This window comes from Nymphaea colorata, chromosome 1 (genome assembly GCF_008831285.2).
Source record: "Nymphaea colorata isolate Beijing-Zhang1983 chromosome 1, ASM883128v2, whole genome shotgun sequence".
Lineage (NCBI taxonomy): Eukaryota > Viridiplantae > Streptophyta > Magnoliopsida > Nymphaeales > Nymphaeaceae > Nymphaea > Nymphaea colorata.
This window is the reverse complement of record NC_045138.2, coordinates 32,290,474-32,310,451: the sequence shown is the minus strand read 5'-3', so window position 1 is coordinate 32,310,451 and position 19,978 is coordinate 32,290,474. Positions and strand designations below refer to the sequence as shown.

At 39.4% G+C, this 19,978-nt stretch overlaps 1 protein-coding gene across 4 annotated transcripts in view; it reads left to right on the top strand.

Annotated features, from left to right (window-relative positions):
• Nucleotides 1–19,978, top strand: part of LOC116246362 (protein GIGANTEA-like) — a 41,781-nt gene that overhangs the window by 9,566 nt on the left and 12,237 nt on the right. For all 4 annotated transcript variants that reach the window (XM_031618215.2, XM_031618213.2, XM_031618214.2 and 1 more), the window contains exons 8-10: nt 10,676–10,916; nt 10,994–11,144; nt 19,688–19,897. In XM_031618215.2, the coding sequence (XP_031474075.1) occupies nt 10,676–10,916; nt 10,994–11,144; nt 19,688–19,897 (602 nt within the window). The remainder of the gene's footprint in view (nt 1–10,675; nt 10,917–10,993; nt 11,145–19,687; nt 19,898–19,978) is intronic.

The following is a 19,978-nucleotide window of genomic DNA, read 5'->3' as shown; positions in this document are numbered from 1 at the left end:
CACGTGTATAACAGGTTACAAAATATAGACAAGAGATAATCACGTGTATAACTGGTTACAGAACTGCAGTGACACATGTATTTATCTAAACTAATACAGAACTGAAATAACACATGTTAAACTATTACAGAACTGAACGAACACTTTTTGTTATCTAAACCACTCATCTGAGCTGTTCATCTTATCATTCCCCCTCAATTTGAGCATCGGTTCACTGACACACAGATTGGATCTAAATTTTTCAAACTGCCTGGTTCCAAGAGGCTTTGTATATCCATTGGGAACTTGGTTTGCTGTTCTAATAAACTCAAGCAAAATATCTCCTTTCTTCACATGATCCCGGACGAAGTGGAAGTCTATTTCCACATGTTTGGTTCGAGGCTTCAAGCATGAAACATAGGATTCGAGGCGAGATACAGAGCACGCTTAGATTATCACACCGTAGGGTTGGAGCAGTTCTCGGCTGACAATCCAACTGCTTGAGAAGCGCTGCAACCACAACAATTTAGCAGCAGCTCCAGTAAGAGTCTTGTATTCTGCCTCAGTACTAGAGTGCACCACAGTTCGCTGCTTCTTAGATGCCCATGAAATAGCATTGTCTCCCAAGTGATGAACCCCTCATTAGATTTCCGACTTCTATGCTTCCGGCCCAATCGGCATCGGTGAATGCTTGTAAATTAAGGACATAGCTCCTTTAATGATTTTTAGAGTGAAGTGTGACGTTCCATTGAGGTACTGGAGAATTCTCTTCACTCATTCCCAATGCTTCTTGAGTGGTTGATGCATGTATTGACACACTTTATTCACTGTCTCTATATTAGGTACTTATGTAATTTTTCCTTTCTTTATGTATTTTTCCTTTTTTTGTATTTTCTGTTTTTCATTTTTACCCTTTTCTTTTTCTATATGGTATAAAGGAGGACTAGTCCCAACTCCCAACGGCCAGATTTCTAGCTGTTGGAACTAGTCCAACGACTAGAACTCCTTATTCCTTGTGTTCTTTCTTCTATAAACAGAGTAGCTACTCTCCTATGTCACATGGGTACTGGTGCGGGTACGGGTACGGATCACTTTAAAAAAACTTGGGTGCGGGGGTACGGCCGTGCACACACACACACACACACACACACACACACACACACACACATATATATATATATATTTATAAATATATCAAAAAATATATATTCAGACCGGTATAACATATTCACACACATATATATATAAGATCCAACTCGTTTGGCGCTCTTATCTAAAAATATATCTGAGATCTGGTTTTTAGACAATGATGCTCGAGTTTTAGGCCAAGATTGGATCTATTGCTAAAATCTGAAGTTGCCTTAACATGACTTCATTTAGATAGCATGCTCTGATCTGTTCTGTGTTTGTGAGTCCGACTCTTATTAGATCCAGAACTCGATCCATTAAAATTTGAGTTCTAATTACTTATATCCAAAGACCCATTTGGGGGCGGCGGGCAAAAGACCCCAATCTCTCTTGAAAACCCTAACTCTTCCCTCCCTTTCCCTCTTTCTTTTTCAAAGAGTAGCAGCAGCAGACCGGCGGAAGCAAGATGCCCTAGCTCTTCCCTTCCTTTCCCTCTTTCCTTCTTGGAGAGTAACAGTGGCAGACCGGCTGCGGCAAGATGCCCTAGCTCTTCCCTCCCTTTCCCTCTTTCTTTCTCGAAGAGTAGCAGCGGCAGACCGGCGGCGGCAAGATGGGGCGAGTGATGGAAAATAGCGACGATGGAAGGCTCAGCCAAGAAAAGCACCGTCTGTCGGCCACACACGACCACTGTGTTTCAGAAACTCGACAGAAATGAAAGTCTTACCTTTTGATAATAGAAATCTTGTTGCCCAAATGCCTTTTGAATTTGTGCATTTGGGTGTATTTGGGCCCACTTATATTATGTCTAAAGGAGGATTATTGTATTATGTGATCTTTATTGATGATTTCTCTAGACATACTTGGGTTTATTTTCTCAAACATTGGAGGTATTAGCAAACTTCAAGAATTTCTATAACATGATCAAAACCCAATTTGGCACCAACATTAAAAACTTTAGAAGTGATTCGGGAGGAGAATTTATTTCAAATGAATTTCAACAATTTCTAAAAATAAAGGCATTGTACCTCAAAAATCTTGCCCAAACACTCCACAACAAATCGGAGTGGCTGAACGAAAACATAGGCACATTATTGAAACCACAAGAGCACTTTTTTTATCCAAAAACATTCCTACCAAACTTTTGAAACATATTTCTCAGTTTGAAAAATTACACAATGTTAGACCTAATTACAATAGACTTAAGGTCTTTGGCTGCAAATACTTTGTGTTAAGTAACAAAGATGATAAGCTTTCCTCTAAAGCTATTAATTGTGTGTTCATTGGGTATTCAAAAACACGAAAGAGTTATAGATGTTATGATATTGAAAGAAATAAAGTATATGTTACTAGAAATGTGATCTTTTTGGAAAATGAAGATGGTTTTAAGAATGAGCCCAAGCAACTAGAAGATTATGTTTTTCTATGGATGGATTATAATGATGATGATTCAAGCAGTTAAAGATGATAGTCCTACTAATATCAAATCCTCCAAGAGACATTATAGTTATAGGAGAAGAGGCCATGCTACCCAAGAAACTAATTAATCCAATCTTAGGAGGTCCCAAAGACACATTAGGCCTCCTCAAAGATTCATTTCATATGAGTCTTTTTCTCCTAAATATCGAGCTTTTCCTAGGATGGTGTTTTAGAATGGTGGAGCAAAGAGGTTTTAACACCATTAAATTTGGGTCTTAGGCCTATGACAAACTTATAAAATTTGTCACGTTGGATTTGCTTTTCCCTAAGTATGAGATCATGTGCATCAACTCAATGCGGTTCAAAGATGCTTAATTCATCATACAATTGATCCATTTCAGCCACATAAATCTTTAATGGATCTATCTCCTTGTTGAAGGTTGTGAACCTTGAGTTGGATATTATGCATATAAGCAACATCTTTCATGGTATGGTTTTTCTTTTGATATTCCCAAGTCTCTTGGGTGGAATTTAATTTAGAAATCTGCCCACTAGTAGGATTGTCAACACAAGTCAATATTCATGTGATAATCTTGTTATGACCTATACTTCATTCTTCTCATTTCTTATTATACTCAGCCACAACTTTTTCTTTCTCCGTTCCATCCAATTCTACAGCCCTTCCATCAACAACTTTCGTTAAGACTAGTTGTGGTTCAATTTTTGTTCCATCAACTAGTCCCCAAAGGCTTTTACTACGAATAAAGTGTTCCATAGTTCTAGGCCATTGGATATAGTTTGTTGACGAAAATTTAGAAAATAGAAGAGAAGAGACTTTGTCATCCATTGAACACAATCAACAAGGAAAGTCCACTTACAAGTTTTGGAAAAGCTTGCTGCCACGTGAAGAAAAAATCACAACAAAAATAGGAAAACAAATACAATCTCAGCAGCCAAGGAAGCTTGATACGATAAGCTCAAAAACGTCACGAAGATCACTAAGAAACCACAAGAAATAATTGCCAAGGACCATCAAGAATAACAACACCTTCTTGTGCCAAACCACAGCCAGCAATATTTCAAACATTTGGTGTGCTACACAGCGCCATAGGGGCAGTACGAGCTGATTTTTTAATATTTGAAGACACCAAGTCGAAGAGCCAAACCAAGGCTTTGATACCATGTAAATCAGACCCAACACTTGACAAGACAAATGCTTCAAGAGATACTCTTGAAGCTTCCAACAATTTCAATAAGTAACATACAATAAACCTCAAACTTAAAGAGAAGAAAACATGTATTAATCTCAACAAGTTACACAAGAAGAGGCTAAAAAGCCATAACTTAAACAAGAGAACTCAACACTATTTATAGCTGAGGTAACATAAAGAGAAGGGAATTCTGGTCGTTGGACTGGTTCCAACGGCTAGAATTCTAGCCATTGGGACTAGTCCTCTTCTAGTTAAAAAGCTAAAAACAAAAGGTTAAAAGTGGAACAGAGAAAATACAAAAAGGAAAAAGTAAAAAAAGAAAGAGAAAATTACATACACAATCTAGGTACCCTAATATATATATATATATATATATATATATATATATATAAGACATATATTAGCACACTAATATATGTAATATACATGCATGTAGATATATGTATGGATAGGAATACATACATTCTAACATTGTAGACCTCCACATTTCAACCGAACAAATAAAGGAGGAAGAGGGAGAATTATTTGTTATCATTGTTGTTGACATATGGTGCATTTGGGTCTCCTATTCGGGTCTGGATCTGGACCCAAACCCGTGTTACTGTTATGGCCCTTCTTAACCTGTGTAACCCTAATTTTCAGGGTGTGAATGAAAGTTTATGAGAGAGAGTGTTTAGTTGCTAGTGGGCACCAGTCCTCCTCACCCGTGGTTTTTTTTCCTCTAGTTGAATGTTTGTTCATTGCTCTCCCGCTCTTATTGTTTCTACATGGTATCAGAGTCAAGTTGGTTCTAATTTTTTTACCCGTGCTCGAGTTGGAGGAAGGATTGTATCGTCACTATTTGGGGAAGATCCTCCGTCGCCCCTCTTTGCCACCATGAAGTTCTAGTGAGTTGTTGTCGTTGACCACCTCCTGCTGCAGTACTGTTGTTGCCGCTGACCAGGACGACACCTGCTTGTTCGACGCCTGCTCGTCCATCGCTCTCAATGTCGCCCGACGCCTGCTTGTCCGTCGCCCTGAGCATCGCTTGACGCCCGACTGCTCTGTCGCCTTTTCTTCTCACGAGACACGAGCTTCTTTTCGTCCTCTGCTCAGCGCCTGACGGAGCTCTCTGTTGCTGTGTGGGTTGTGCTCCTCTTGCTCGAGCTCTGCCTTCGTTCGTCCTGCTGGATAGCGTTCATGAGTCACTATTGACCCCTTGTTGAGCATCGCCCAGGGCCTCCCGTGCTTCCTGTTGTGATTTTGCCAAATGCCCTGCTGCCGTTGCTTCTTGCTGCCAGACGATCTGTTACCGTCTTTCCAGCATTCCCGCACTGGTCAGCACCGCCAGTGTATCTGTCTGCTCTGCCCAGCACCTGCTGCCTTCAGCACCGCCAGCGTCGCCAGTCTCTCTCAGCGTAACCAGGGATTTTTTTTTTGTAGCGCTGATTCTTGATTATGGCAGAATCTTCCTCGACTACGGTCAATATTGACCACGCTGATGTTGGGGCCTCTCGAACTGAAAATATTCCAGTTCAAGTTACTACTATTCGTCTTACCAAAGAAAACTACCTTCAATGGTCTGTTGCTATCACTATGGGGATTGCTGGTCGAGGCCGAGTTACTTATGTTAATGGGAGGAAAGTTGAACCGGCCTAGTGTTGCTTGGGACACTTGGTTCCTTGAGGACAACCAAGTAAAAACTTGGATTGTCAATTCTGTATCCTCTGATATTCAACCCCTCATCCTTCGTAAGAGGACCGCAAGAGATATGTGGGTTATCTTAGAACAAATGTATGGCCAGAAGAAGAAGATTGTTCGAATTTATCAACTGATGAAAGATCCCTACGCACTACGGCAAGGGGATCTCTCTGTGGCAGACTTTTATGCAGCTTTGAAATCCAAATGGGAGGAACTTGACTATTATTCTGATGATGCTTGGAACTGCCCTCAAGACCAGGTATGTCATGTAGCCAAAGAATAGGAGAATAGGGTCTTCCTATTCTTAGCCAGACTTAATGATGACTTTGAAGGTATAAGGAGTCAAATTCTTAACTCAAAAGAATTGTGTAGTATTGAAGATGTTTACTCCCGTGTTGAAGCTGAAGAACAAAGGCATCTTGTTATAAGTGGAAGAAAGGGGGATCATACTTCATATAATGAAAGGTCTGCTCTGGTTAGCATGCCCCTATGGGAGCAGCCTGACCTCCTCGATACTGTACGCATTGCAAGAAAACAGGTCATACCATGGAGTTTTGTTGGGACCTGCATCCTGAAAAGAAGAATAGTAAAGGGAGGTCTTGTAGTGGGAAGAAGTCTGTTTCTGATACTACCAACTCTAGTGGAGGAAAAGCTTCTATCTCTGCTGAATAGATTCGTGAGCTCCGGGCTTATTTAAGTCGGATTGATGTTGGTTAGGCCGAAGCGTCAGATGATGTGAAGGTTAACCATGCTCTTGCCATCTCTGGAGAAAAAGGTAATTCTTGTATAGGAGAATGAATTGTTGACAGTGGTGCCACCCACCATATGACTTGCAATCCTAAGCTCTTCCACGAATATAAGCTCTCATCAGGGAAGAAACGTGTTTCTCTTGTCGATGGCTCCTTTACCTCTGTGGCAAGAAAGTGAATCTTTCTTTGTTAAACAAATTCTTAGTGCATGGTGCCTTACATGTTCCTCATCTTCCCTTGAACCTTTTGTCTGTTAGCAAAATTACAAAAGAGCTGAATTGTGAACTCATATTTTATGCAAATCGCTGTGTCTTGCAGGAGTTGGTGACAGGGAAGAGGATTGGGATTGGTTTGGTGTCTGAAGGTTTATATCGTTTACCCATCCATGTGGCCACCACTCTCATGACAGCTGTCAGCAGAACAGAGGAGAGAAGAAAGGATTGTCGTCAGTTGTTTTTGTATTGGCATGAATGCCTTGGGCATCTTCATTTTGGAATTGTTTCCTTTTGGAATTTTGAAACAGTTATTTCCTGATTTATGTTCCAATTTAGACATGTCTATGATATCTTGTGATGTATGCCAATTTGCTAAACATGTTAGGGCTTCATACCCTAATTCCACCAGTCATGCCAATGAAGTTTCCTCTTTGATTCATTCTGATGTGTGGGGTCCTTCTGGAATTTATACCCGTCAAGGTTTTCAATACTTTATAACCTTTATTGATGATTTCTCTAGGAGCACCTTTGTATACTTGTTAAAAGACCGTAGTGAAGTGCCTCATGTCATAGAGACCTTCTTTGTTCTTGTGTAAACCCAATATGGCGGATCTGTTAAGACTTTTCGGTCTGATAATGCTCGTGAGTATGTGTGTCAATCTGTTGAAGATTTCTTTCGGAAAAGGGGGATTGTTCATGAGACGTCCTGTAGCTATACCCCTCCACAAAATGGGGTCGCTGAGAGGAAAAATCGTCAGTTACTCAATGTCCCCAGGGCCCTCTTGTTTCAAAGGAATCTTCCAAAACAATATTGGGGTGATGTTGTTCTCACTAGTGCATATTTGATCAATCCTATGCCTAGTCATGTGCTAAATGGGCGGACTCCCCACTCTATGCTTCCAGGGAGTCGTCAACCCTTTCTTCTTCCACCTCGTGTCTTTGGATGTGTTTGTTTTATTCATGATCACAGTCCTCATGTTAAAATACTTGATCCAAGGTCGATTAAGGGTGTTTTTGTTGAGTATTCTCCTACTCAAAAGGGGTATAAGTGCCTTGATCCTACCACTGGCCGAGTTTATGTTACCAAGGATGTCACCTTCTTGGAACATGTTCCTTACTTTTGTGAGAATTCTCTTCAGGGGGAGAAGTCTATGTCAAGGGAAAAGTACTCTCAGAATCAAGAGATTCAATTCATAGATTTTTTTTATTACAAGCAGGAAGGAAATCAAACAGTTGTAGAGATGCTTGAGCATGAAAAGGATGAAGGGTGTTCTACTGGGACTGAAGAGGAACGTAATCACTTGTTTGGGCAGGTTTACTCTAGGCGAAGGGTGCGTACAGATGAGGTGACTGGTGGTGAGAACTCTACTCCCAATCCCAATGTTATTCCTTCCCTAGATGACCCAAGTCATGCTCAGAAAATTCAGACTGAAAAGCTGCAAACTTCAAAAGTTTCTATAACATGGTCAAAACTCAATTTGGTTCCAACATTAAAATTTTTAGAAGTGATTCGGGAGGAGAATTTATTTCAAATGAATTTCAACAATTTCTAAAAGATAAAGGCATTGTACATCAAAAATCCTGCCCAAACACTCCACAACAAAATAGATTGGTTAAATGAAAACATAGGCACATTATTGAAACCACAAGAGAACTTCTTTTATCCAAAAATATTCCTAAAAACTTTTGGGTTAAGGCTGTTTTGACATCAACCTATTTGATTAATAGAATGTCTACCAAACTGTTGAAACATATTTCTCCATTTGAAAAATTACACAATATTAGACCTAATTACAACACTTAAGTTCTATGGCTGCAAATGTTTTGTTTTAAGTAACAAAGATTATAAACTTTCCTCCAAAGCTATTAACTTGTGTGTTCATTGGGTACTCGGAAACACAAAAGGGTTATAGATGTTATGATATTGAAAGAGATAAAGGACATGTTACTAGAAATGTGATCTTTTTAGAAAATGAGGATGATTTTAAAAATGAGCCCAAGCAACCAGAAGATTATGTTTTTCTATAGGCTGATAATGATGATTCTGATGATGATGAACAAGTTGAAGAAGTTAAAGAAGATAGTCCTACTAATATCAATCCTCCAAAAGATATTATTGCTTATAGGAGAAGAGGTCATGCAACACAAGAAATTAATCAATCCAATCAAGGTCCCAAAGACAAATTAGGCATCCTCAAAGATTTATTTCATATGAGTCTTTCTCTCCTAAATATCAAGTTTGTCTTATGGCGCATCATTCCTTTTATGAGTCGTCATCTTACCTTGAGGCTAAAGAAAATTCAAATTGGATTGAAGCCATGAATCATAAGCTTAAAACCCTCGAAAGCTATGAGACTTAGGATATTATTTATCTACCAATAGGGAAAAATACCATAGGATGTCAATAGATTTATAAAGTCAAAACTAGAAGTGATGGGACATTAAAAAGGTATAAGGCTAGACTTGTTGCTAAAGGATATGCCCAAGAATATGAGATTGATTATGAAAAAACTTTTGCTCCAGTTGCTTGTATGACCTCTATTAGAGCTCTTATTGTTGTCGCTTCAACTAAACAATGGTCTATTTTTCAAATGGATGTTAAAAATGTTTTTCTAAATGGTAAGCTAAATGAAGAAGTCTTCATGAGTGCCCCTTCTAGACTTAATCTACCTCAGGACAAAGTGTTACGACTTAAGAAAGCTCTTTATAGTTTAAAACAAGCTTCCAAGGCTTGGTTTGATAAATTTAGCAGTGTTATGTTTTAGCAGTGTTATGTTTGATCAAGGTTTTCAATCTTGCTATTCAGATACTGTCATGTTTGTGAAGAACACTTTTGTAGGCATAACTGTTTTGTTGTTGTATGTTGATGATATGGTAATTAGCAATGATAAAGGAGTCATAGAGATAAAACAATTTCTTAAGAATTGCTTTCAAATGACTGATTGGGGAAGACTAATATATTTTCTTGGAATTGAAGTTGCCTATAGCAAAAAAGACTATGTTCTCTCACAAATGAAGTTTGCTAGTGAGTTAATTGACAGAACAGGTATTTCAGACAACAAAATTGTAGACACTCCAGAAGCTCTAGAAGTAAAAATGAAGATTGATGATGGAGAGATATTAGAGAATCGTACTCTTTTTCGACAAGTTGTTGGTGCTCTCTCTTATCTCTCTATCACCAGACCAGATATTGCTCATGTTGTTCATGTTATAGGTTAATTCCAACAAAGACATACTTCAGTACACATAGGATCGGCCATGCGAATTGTGCGTTATGTGAAAAACACAATCAACAAAGGACTTTTTTTTGTCTTCCTCTTCTACATTAGAATTAGTTGCTTATACAGATGCTGATTAGGGTGGAGATCCCAATAATAGGCAATCCACCACTGGTTTTTTTGTGTTTTTAGATAATTCGTTAATTTCCTGACGATGCAAGAAACAAAATAAGGTGTCTCTATCATCAACAGAAGCTGATATCAAGAAAGGGCATCTACAACAATGAAAATTGTGTGGTTCAAAAGCTTATTGAAAGATATGGGAATTCATCAAGCTTTGTTGTGACAACAAGAGTGCAATTTATATTGCTAGCAATGACACGTTTCACGAAAGAACAAAGCATATCAAGATGGATTGTCATTATGTTCGTGAAGAATTTCTTCAGAAAAACATTGATCTCTCCTATGTTCCATCTAAATATCAATTAGGCGATTTCTTTACCAAGGCTTTTGTTGTTGCCAAGTTTCAATTTCTTCTTGGCAAACTTTCGGCTATCACACCGTAAGTTTGAAGGGGGGTGTTAGAATGTATGTATTCTGATCTATATATATATATCTATATATATGTATATTATATATATTAGTCAACTACTATATATATATGGGTACTTAGGTACTTATGTAATTTTTCCTTTCTTTATGTATTTTTCCTTTTTCTGTACTTTCTGTTTCCATTTTTACCTTTTTCTTTTTCTATATTGTCTAAAGGAGGACTAGTCCCAACGGCTAGATTTCTAGCCATTGGAACTAGTCCAACGACTAGAACTCCTTCTTCCTTGAGTTCTCTCTTCTATAAATAGGGCAGCAACTCTCTTGTTTGGTCAAGGGCTTTCAGGCCTATTCTTGTGTATCCATTTGGAGATTTATATATGTTTCCTTCTCCTCAAGTTTGGGGTTTGTTTTATGTTACTTATTGAAGCTGCTGGAATCTTTAAGAGTATATCTCTTGAAGCATTTGTTTCATCAAGTTTTGGTCCTGATTTACATGAATATCTGAAAAACCATTTTTTTCCTCTTAGCTGTCAGTAGTCAATCTGGGAAACATCCCCAACTTATGCCATCAACTCCTAGATGGGCTGTTGCAAATGGGGCTGGTGTCATTTTAAGCGTTTGCGATGAGGAGGTTGCCAGGTATGAAACCCCAAATTTAACCGCTGCAGCTGTTCCAGCCCTCTTGCTCCCCCCTCCAACAACAGATTTAGATGAACATCTAATTGCAGGGTTGCCTGCCCTTGAGCCATATGCTCGCCTATTCCACAGGTAAACATTGCTCTGCTTTCATTTGCACTTGGCATTTATCCTGCAATTGCTGCTAAATAAGTTATAATCTTGTTTAGGTACTATGCAATAGCTACTCCTAGTGCCACGCAGCACCTTCTGCTTGGTCTTTTGGAAGCACCACCTTCTTGGTCACCAGATGCACTTGATGCTGCTGTGCAGCTTGTTGAGCTCCTCAGAGCAGCTGAAGATCATGCAACTGGAATGAGGGTTGGTTGATGCATGTTTCATGTCTATTATTATGCTAATTCAGTGCTGAATTTACATAAAAATTTTACATTTTGATGATAATTCTTTACTATTGATGCGAATATAGAATTCTATTTGCTCTTGAACCATCTGCTTTACTGCCTGGCATGAAAGTGGATGAAAAAGAAAATTCATTTGTGATGAACTTGAAAGCATTCACAATTACTTGTGGTGTCGTAGCATCCTGTTTAGTTGTTTCCATTTGCACTCGGGTAGCATAAAAATATGAAATAGAAATTGGCCTTGGATACAGCCCATTGGGCATTGTTAAGACTTGTATATTACTTGTTTCATTATTTTGGAACTAGATATGAATCCAATCCATATATTTGCATGTGTATGCATTATGTAAGTACCCTTTCTTCATTAAGGTAATATTGTACATTATAAATTAGCGTGATGCCCTTTACAAGTAATGAAATAAATCACCACCTGTTTCATTGAGGATGTGTGATATGCTTGACCCTTTCTCTCTCCTTTTTTCTTTTCCTTACTGAACATACCTTGGATATCTTTTACATGGTCTAAGAACCCATCTGATCCTAGGACATGCTTTTTGAAAAGGTGTGTCCTAGGTGATCTGCTTTCTGAATTTTTCTGTTCCCTTTATCTTCAATCCTTATTCTGCTCCTGAAGTATCTGTTATTTCTGTGTCTTTACATGGTATGAGAGCCAATCTGACCTCAGGACTGGCTGCTTCCCCAGAAAGTGCCCCAGCCTCCCAGGAGGTCTATCAATTCTTTGTGAATTTTTCTGTTTCCTTCTTCTTTGATTCCTTTTTTTTCTACAGTATCCATTATGTTTTTGTTGTCCCTTATTCAGCTCTAATTTCTGTGTTGGATCAAATTCTCTATTCCCTTGGATGAAAAAAAGAATAAGTGAACGTCTTGGGAACTTCCAACTCTTTGATGTCAAACCTTGACATCTATTTGTGGGGAAATCCTGGCAAGAGAAGCTTTTGGAAATTCTTAACATGTAATAAAGATCTCCTTTTCTAGTTTATTCCTAGACCACTTCTCAGACCCTCAACTTGATATTTATTTGTTGACATGATCACATTAGAGCCATCATCTGAGATCTGAGATATATAAAGCAAGTTGATACTTAATTTTGGTATAAATCTAACATTTATGACATATATATTTTTGTCATTGTCAGAGTATTTCCCAAAATTGTCAATGGATTTTATTTCTAAAGAATATTCATCTGCAGTTGAAATGTATTATACTATTAAAATTGACATTGATGTTTACATAAAATGGACCCATTTGGAATCATAAGAGGAAACACCTATTAACAGCCAATAGTACACATTGGGAGATTGGGTGCGGATGTAGTTAAAGACTTAAAGTTGCAGCTCCCCAAATTGGCGTTAATAAATGTGTTGATAGAGTTATTCTCTTTGTTGTTTTGTGATGGTGTATGTTAGGAACCGGGTATAAAATGGATTGGATCCTCACGGGGCTGATCCAATAATGCTTACAACGTGATACTGCTAAGACAACGGCAGATGAGTGTTTTGCTTGAAGAAAGGCTTCACCACATGAGCACTCTAATGTCCTGAAAATGTCTTCACAACTTGGCAGCAACAAGGCCAAGAAAAACACCACAATGACAGGGCAGAGATGCAACCACCAGCAGATGGGTTCATTCATTGCCGTATGGTCAAGCCTGCTGCCACCACCAACCACAGTTCAGGTTAGTGGCGACAAAATGTCTATGTTCCAAGAGACTACTGGAATCTCCAATAATGAGGAGAATGGCTCTATTTCTGCCACCGAGCCACTCTTAGTGTTAACCCACCTTGCAAAAGAAATTACAGTCAAGGGAGTGAGCAAGAAAGCCTTCCACAATGCCATCTCTCAGGTGAGCAGAGCAATCGTCGTTAAGATCAGCGACATTGGCGTGTTGGTTCGATCACCCAAGGACTACGCCATCTTCATATCAGTAGCACCTACAAATCTAGGTATGCTTGAGTCCAGTGAAGTTTCTGTAAGGTTCGGGCAATGATGAAAGAGGAGAAGGCACGTATTACAGTCAGGAAAACCCCCTTGGCTACAGTCCAGGGATGCCCTAAGGGTGTGGGTTTCTACAGCCAAATCCTTAGTCGTGGAGAGATTGGCAGTAGCGGATGGAGCAATCAAAGAGATTTGCATACCTGTTGTTTTTGCCGAAGTAAACAGGATGTATGCATAAAGTGTAGTTTTGGTGACTGCAATAGTACCTTTCATCCCTCATGTGCCAAGGAGGCCAACTTGTGTATGAGTGTAAAGGCTATTGAGGGAAGGATTAAGCATCAAGCTTATTACAGGGCACATGTGCCAGATCAGATGGAAAAGGTTGAGTCCAAATCTCGTGGATCAAAAGAGCTATCCATCATCAATAGAAGAATTCTCATCCAGCAGATATTTCTTTTCAGCTATGTTACAGCCGGCAGCCGTAGAGAGAGAATCATTAATCCATTCACTAACCCTAATCTCCATAATAAAGAGATTAGGGTTGAAGAGAGGTTTACAAAGTACATCAACAGAAAATAGAGGAATGTTTAAAGAGACCTCCTAACTATTAAATATTGCAAAGAACCACCTAGAAACATGAACTCTTCTAATTCAACACTCCCCCTCAAGCTGGAGCATACATATTAATCATGCTCAACTTGTCACAACATCTAGAGAAATCACCAATAGGAAGAGCTTTAGTGAAGACATCTGCATCTTGATCTTCTGATGATACATGAATGGTGGTTATGGTTCCTCCTTGAACGAGATCCCGAATGTAATGGCAATCCACTTCAATATGTTTAGTTCTCTCATGGAAAATTGGATTGTTTGCAATGTATGTGGCTGCTCGATTGTCACAATACATCTTCATGTGAAGCGGAATCCACACACTTAGGCTAGATAGCATGGATTTAGCCCAAGTCATTTCAGCGGCAGTTTGAGTCATAGCTCTATATTCAGATTCTTCACTAGATCTTGACACCACACCTTGTTTTTTTGTTCTCCAGGATATAAGGTTGCCTCCCACAAATACACAAAATCCTGTGGTAGATTTTTTGTCTTCGACTGAGTCAGCATAGTCTGCATCACTATAGGCTTCCACTTCCAGGGTCTTGCCTTTTGTGAACAAAAGTCCTTTGCTAGGAGATGATTTCAGATATTTGACCACCATAACTTTCCTGGGTCTTTCCATAAATTGACTTAGTTTCTCAACTGCAAAGCTAATGTTTGGTCTGGTCAAAGTAACATAGAGGAGCTTTCCAATAAGAGACTTGTATGATCGAAAATCCACTAATTCTGATTGGTCATCATTAAGATGTACATGTGGATTCATAGGTAGATTGGCCGGTTTAGCTCCTAGTATCCCGGTGTCCTTCAATAAATCAAGAACGTACTTTCATTGAGAGAGAACTATACCTTCCCTGTTGCGAGCCACCTCTATTCCCAAGAAATATCATAGTTGACCAAGATCTTTCGTCACAAAGTGTTTTTGAAGAAACAACTTTGTATTAGAAATTTCTTGATCGGAGTTACCTGTCAGGATAATATCATCAACATAAACCACTAGAACGGTCATACCCCTGGAATTCTTCTTGATAAACAGAGAATGATCAAGAGGGGATCTTGCAAAGCCACACTTTGAGACTACCTTAAAGAACTTGTGAAACCACGCACGAGGACTCTGCTTGAGTCCATAAATAGCTTTCTTCAGTTTGCATACTTTTCCACACTCCTTCTGTCATTCAAACCCTGGTGGTTGTTGCATATAGACAGTCTCATCGAGATCACCACATAAAAATGCATTTTTGACATTAAGCTGATACATGTGCCAGTCATGGTGTTACAGCCACAGAGATGATAAGACGAATGGTCCCCAACCGAGCAACAGGAGAGAAAGTCTCGAAGAAATCAATCCCGTAAGTTTGCGTGTAGCCCTTAACAACCAATCGAGTTTTGTGTCTTTCCATAGAACCATCAGAATTATATTTTACTGTAAATACCCACGTGGAGCCAACAATGTCACAATCAGGAGGAGGATCAACAAGTTCCCAAGTGTCTCGCTGAACTAATGCATCCATCTCATCTTGCATAGTCTGTCTCCATTGGGTATCTAATAAGGCATGTTGGTGACAAGTAGGAACTGCATGAGCCGCTAGAGCTTGAATAAACTATTGCATACTTTTACCAACACCGTCAGTAGAAACAAAATGAGATATAGGATGTAGAGTACATTATCGCTTACCTTTGCGAAGAGCAATAGGTAAGTCCTGACAGGGATCAGATTGACTAGGTATTCACTTCAGATGTACTTACCTCCTGAGAAGCGGTTGGGGAAATATCATGAGAAGGGTCATGTCGACGTGTGTAGACCAGCGGAGGATCACGAAACTTGGACACTACAGCAGGAGAATCCCCAGAAGGAGACTCGTAAGGGAATGACTCCAAAGGAATAGGAGGAATAGGTAGTGGGTCAGATGACAGTGGCATCTCAGTAGAGGTAGGTGAAGAACTATAATAAGCCTGAGACTCAAAGAATGTCACATCCGCATTGATATACTCCTTTTGAGTCAAGAAGTCAAAGCATTTGTAACCTTTATAATTCCTGGAGTAGCCAATAAAGATACACTTAATGGCTTGGGCACCCAATTTATCACGTGTGGGTCCAAGTATGTGAACGAAGCATGTGCAACCAAATACTTTGGGAGCCACTGGAAACAAGGGTTGTTGTGGGTGCACAAGTTTAATGGGAACCTTGTTGTCAATGGAGGATGAGGGTAAATGGTTGGTCAAGTAACAGACAGTGAGGATGGCATCTCCCAAAAAATATGCAGGTAGATTAGTATAAAGCATTAGGGAGCGTGCCACATTTAAAAGTTGGCGATGTTTCCGCTCAGCTACTCCATTTTGCTGGGAGGTATGGGGACGAGTAAACTAAGGAGAAATGCCATTATCAGAATAAAATTTCATTAAGGTAGATGTCTTGAACTCAAGAACATTATCAGTGTGAATGCTTTTAACAAGAATACCAAACTGGATCTTTATTTCAATAATAAGGTTCTTGAGAGTACACATGACTTCAGACCTTTCTTTCAAAAGAAAAACCCAAGTGACTCGAGAATAATCATCAACAATGACAAGGAAATAACGAAATCTAGACCTACTAGCAACTCTGCTAGGACCCCACACATCAAAATGAAGAAGATCAAATAGTCCACAACTGGACGGACTAAGACTCGATGAATAACTGCTACGGGTCTGTTTGCCAAGTTGACAAGCCTCACACTGGAACGACTCTAGTACTGATAGATGAGGAAGTAGGTGATGGAGCTTGGATACAGATGGATGACCAAGTCTAAGATGCCACTGGAAGGAGGAAGACAATGAAGAAGTCGAGATGACTGCAATACCTACAGAATCAGACAGGAAGTAGATACCCCCTTTCTCATAGCTTTCACCAATCGTCTTCCCAGTTTGCAAATCCTGAAATGAACATACACCAGAGTCAAATGTAACACGACAATGTAAATCATTAATCAATTGTCTAACTGATAAAAGATTAGTAGGAAACTTAGGAGCATATAACACATTAGGAATTGTCATAGACTAAGAAATTTTAATATCTCCATAACCCATAATAGGAGACCATCTACCATCTGCAAGTCTCACATGTCGTGTCTGAGGTAATGAGTGTAGCACGCTAAACATAGAAGGTCTACTACAAAAGTGCATCGATGCTCCTGAACCAATAATCCAAGTAGTACATGTATCATGTGGAGCAGTATCAACGAACATAGCACTGTCTATCATAACTGTAGAGGCCGACGGTTGAGTAGATCTGTGTGCTAAGAACTCCTCATACTCTGACTTGTTGATATTCACAGTCACAGTCTCAGGATTGGAAGAAGATAAAGACCCCTCTACTACTGATGAAGCTGCCTGGATAGACCCAATAGGAGACTGTAATGAATTTTTGCCTTGCTTAGATGCAACACCTCTTCCTAAGGGTATAGCGGAAGGAGGACCATGTTTATCCCAACATCTGTTTTCCAAATGCCATATTTTCTCACAAAAGGCGCACTGAAATCTCTCATGACCTCCTCCTGACCCTCGACCTATGCCCCTCCCCCTGAAGAAATTACGTCAACGGCCTCCTGAAGCTACCAAAGCAGAGGGAGTAACAGTGGTGGAAGGCAGAGAAAGAGTCACAGCAAGACGGTTGAGTCTGTTATAAGCCTCAGCTAGGTCAGGAATTTCTGCTCCAGTTAACATCTGTGTCTTTGCTACTGCATACTCGAGAGAGAGACCCTGTAGAAACTTTGCCACTATAGACTGTTCACCATGAGTCTTGTGGCATGTAGGACATGGAGGACGCAAAGCTTTAAGTCTTTCATAGATTGACTTGATGGAAGCGAAGTACTGAGCAAGACTTTGGTCACCCTGTCGCAAATTAAGTAATTCTTCCTCCACCTGCAAGATTTTGCTAACATTCTTTTCATTTGAGTACGTTTGCTTCAAAAAATCCCACATTTGTTTGGCAGAGGTATAATATGCAATAATAGAGGTAATCTGTGGTTGCACACTATTCATGATCCATGACAGGACAATGTTGTTATCTTCCTTCCATGAACTATATCTTCCACTATTCATCACAGGCTCATCTTTTTCTATAACATGTTCCTTCCGATGTCCAATCACAGACATCATAAATACACGGGACCAAATCTCATAGTTAGATCCATCTAAGTTTACAGTAGAGCTATAAGAAAAGAGATTGCTTGTGTTTTTATGCTCATATTGCATCTCTGTCTTAATCTGGTTGCACTATGATACAATCAAGAGTATAGCATGTAGCAATCAACTTGAGAAAACTTAGGCAGCAGAATATATATATATATATATATATATATATATATATATATATATTTCGCACCAAAAGCAGTCCTTAAAAAAATTTGTATGAACATGCTGCTCAGTAAATCAGTCCACCAATCACAACAATCAATAAATGAACAAGAATATATGAACTTGCCGTTCAAAACAGTCCACCAGGCTTCTATGTAAAAAAACTTTGTTGTTCAAATCAGTCTGCCAGATTATAAAACAGACATTCAATCTGAAAAAAATATACCCAGCGTGCAACTACTCCACTTGCAGCCACTTTTCCATAGTCAGCAAAAAAAAATGATAAGAATATGGTCCACGTGCAGTTAATCTAACACGAGCCCAGATCTGAACAAGAATCCACATGCAGCTACTTTTCCACGAGCCTAGATCTGAATAATAATGGAGTCCATGTGCTGCTATTCATCCACGAAGCTAGATCTGACTTACAACTTTCCACTGCAACTTCCACGCAGTTGCTTATGCTCCACTACATCCACGTTAGGGACCTAATCACACATACCTCTCACATGTGATTAGGTTCCCCTTCCACGCTGCTTCACTATCTTTTGATCAGCAAAGAGAAGAGAGAAAGGAAGGATAGAGGAAGAGAAGAAGTGGGAAGAGATGGGAGAGGAAGAGGAGAAGGGGTCGCCGGAAAATCAAGACAGCCGCCGGCGGAGAAGGGTGGAGATCGCCGGCTCTGATACCATGTTACAGCCGGCAGCCTTAAAGAGAGAATCGTTAATCCGTTCACTAACCCTAATCTCCATAATAAAGAGATTAGGGTTGAAGAGAGGTTTACAAAGTACATCAACAGAAAATAGAGGAATGTTTAAAGAGACCTCCTAACTATTAAATATTGCAAAGAACCACCTAGAAACATAAACTCTTCTAATTCAACAAGCTAAGCACACCTTGAGGACGAGGTGTTTTTCAAGAGGGGAGTATTGTTAGGCACCAGGTATAAAATGGATCAGATCCTCAGGAGGCTGATCGAATAGTGCTTGTAAACAAGGTCGAAGGACCTTAGTTGAGAGAATGAAGAATATTGAGTGTTTTACCTTCTGGGATGCGAAGACCCTAATCGGGGATTAGGGTAAGGTGTGTGTGTGTTATCGGGTGCCTCTTGTAAGGAGGTGTTCATGTTAGCAGTGGCTAACAGTGTAGCTACGGCAACCTTCTCCTTGAAAGTAAATGCACACACACACACACATATATATACAGTAATTTCACTAATAATTCTTCTTGAGTTGCAATAGGAACTGTGTACTGGAAGCATTTTATTTCCTGGGCCTTTTGTTGGAACAAGTGAAAACAAATTTCTGTGTTTAGCTTCTAGATGCATTTTGAGTGTCTAGTTTAGTATTTGTGCATAAAACTGCTATGCTGCATTAAGCTCATATGGTTGAGCATTCTAGGTAACTTGAGCCATGTCTTCCTTCTAGATTCTCTTTTAACTTTTTCCTTCCTTTCTTTTGTATTTTTTTTTTCTCGAATCTTTTGAAATTATATGATGGATGGAACATAATATTTGCAATTTATTTTCCAGAAATATTTTACTTTTAGAATCAGCTAGTAATACTGTGTTCCTCCTGATTTTCCCTTGATCCTATGGTGTAGCTTCCAAGAAACTGGATGTATTTGCATTTTCTTCGTGCTATTGGAACAGCAATGTCCATGCGAGCAGGAATCGCTGCAGATGCAGCGGCAGCTTTGCTTTTCCGAATACTTTCTCTGCCTTCATTACTTTTTCCTCTTCTTCGGCATGGTATAGGTGTTGACATCCAGCATGGAACTCTTGGAAGCTTGTCATCATGCTACAGAAAGCAGGTAGTCAAGGTTCAGACAGTTTTTTTCCCCTTATTTGTCTTCTTAGTTTCATTAAGTGCAGACTAGATTTCTTTGTATATT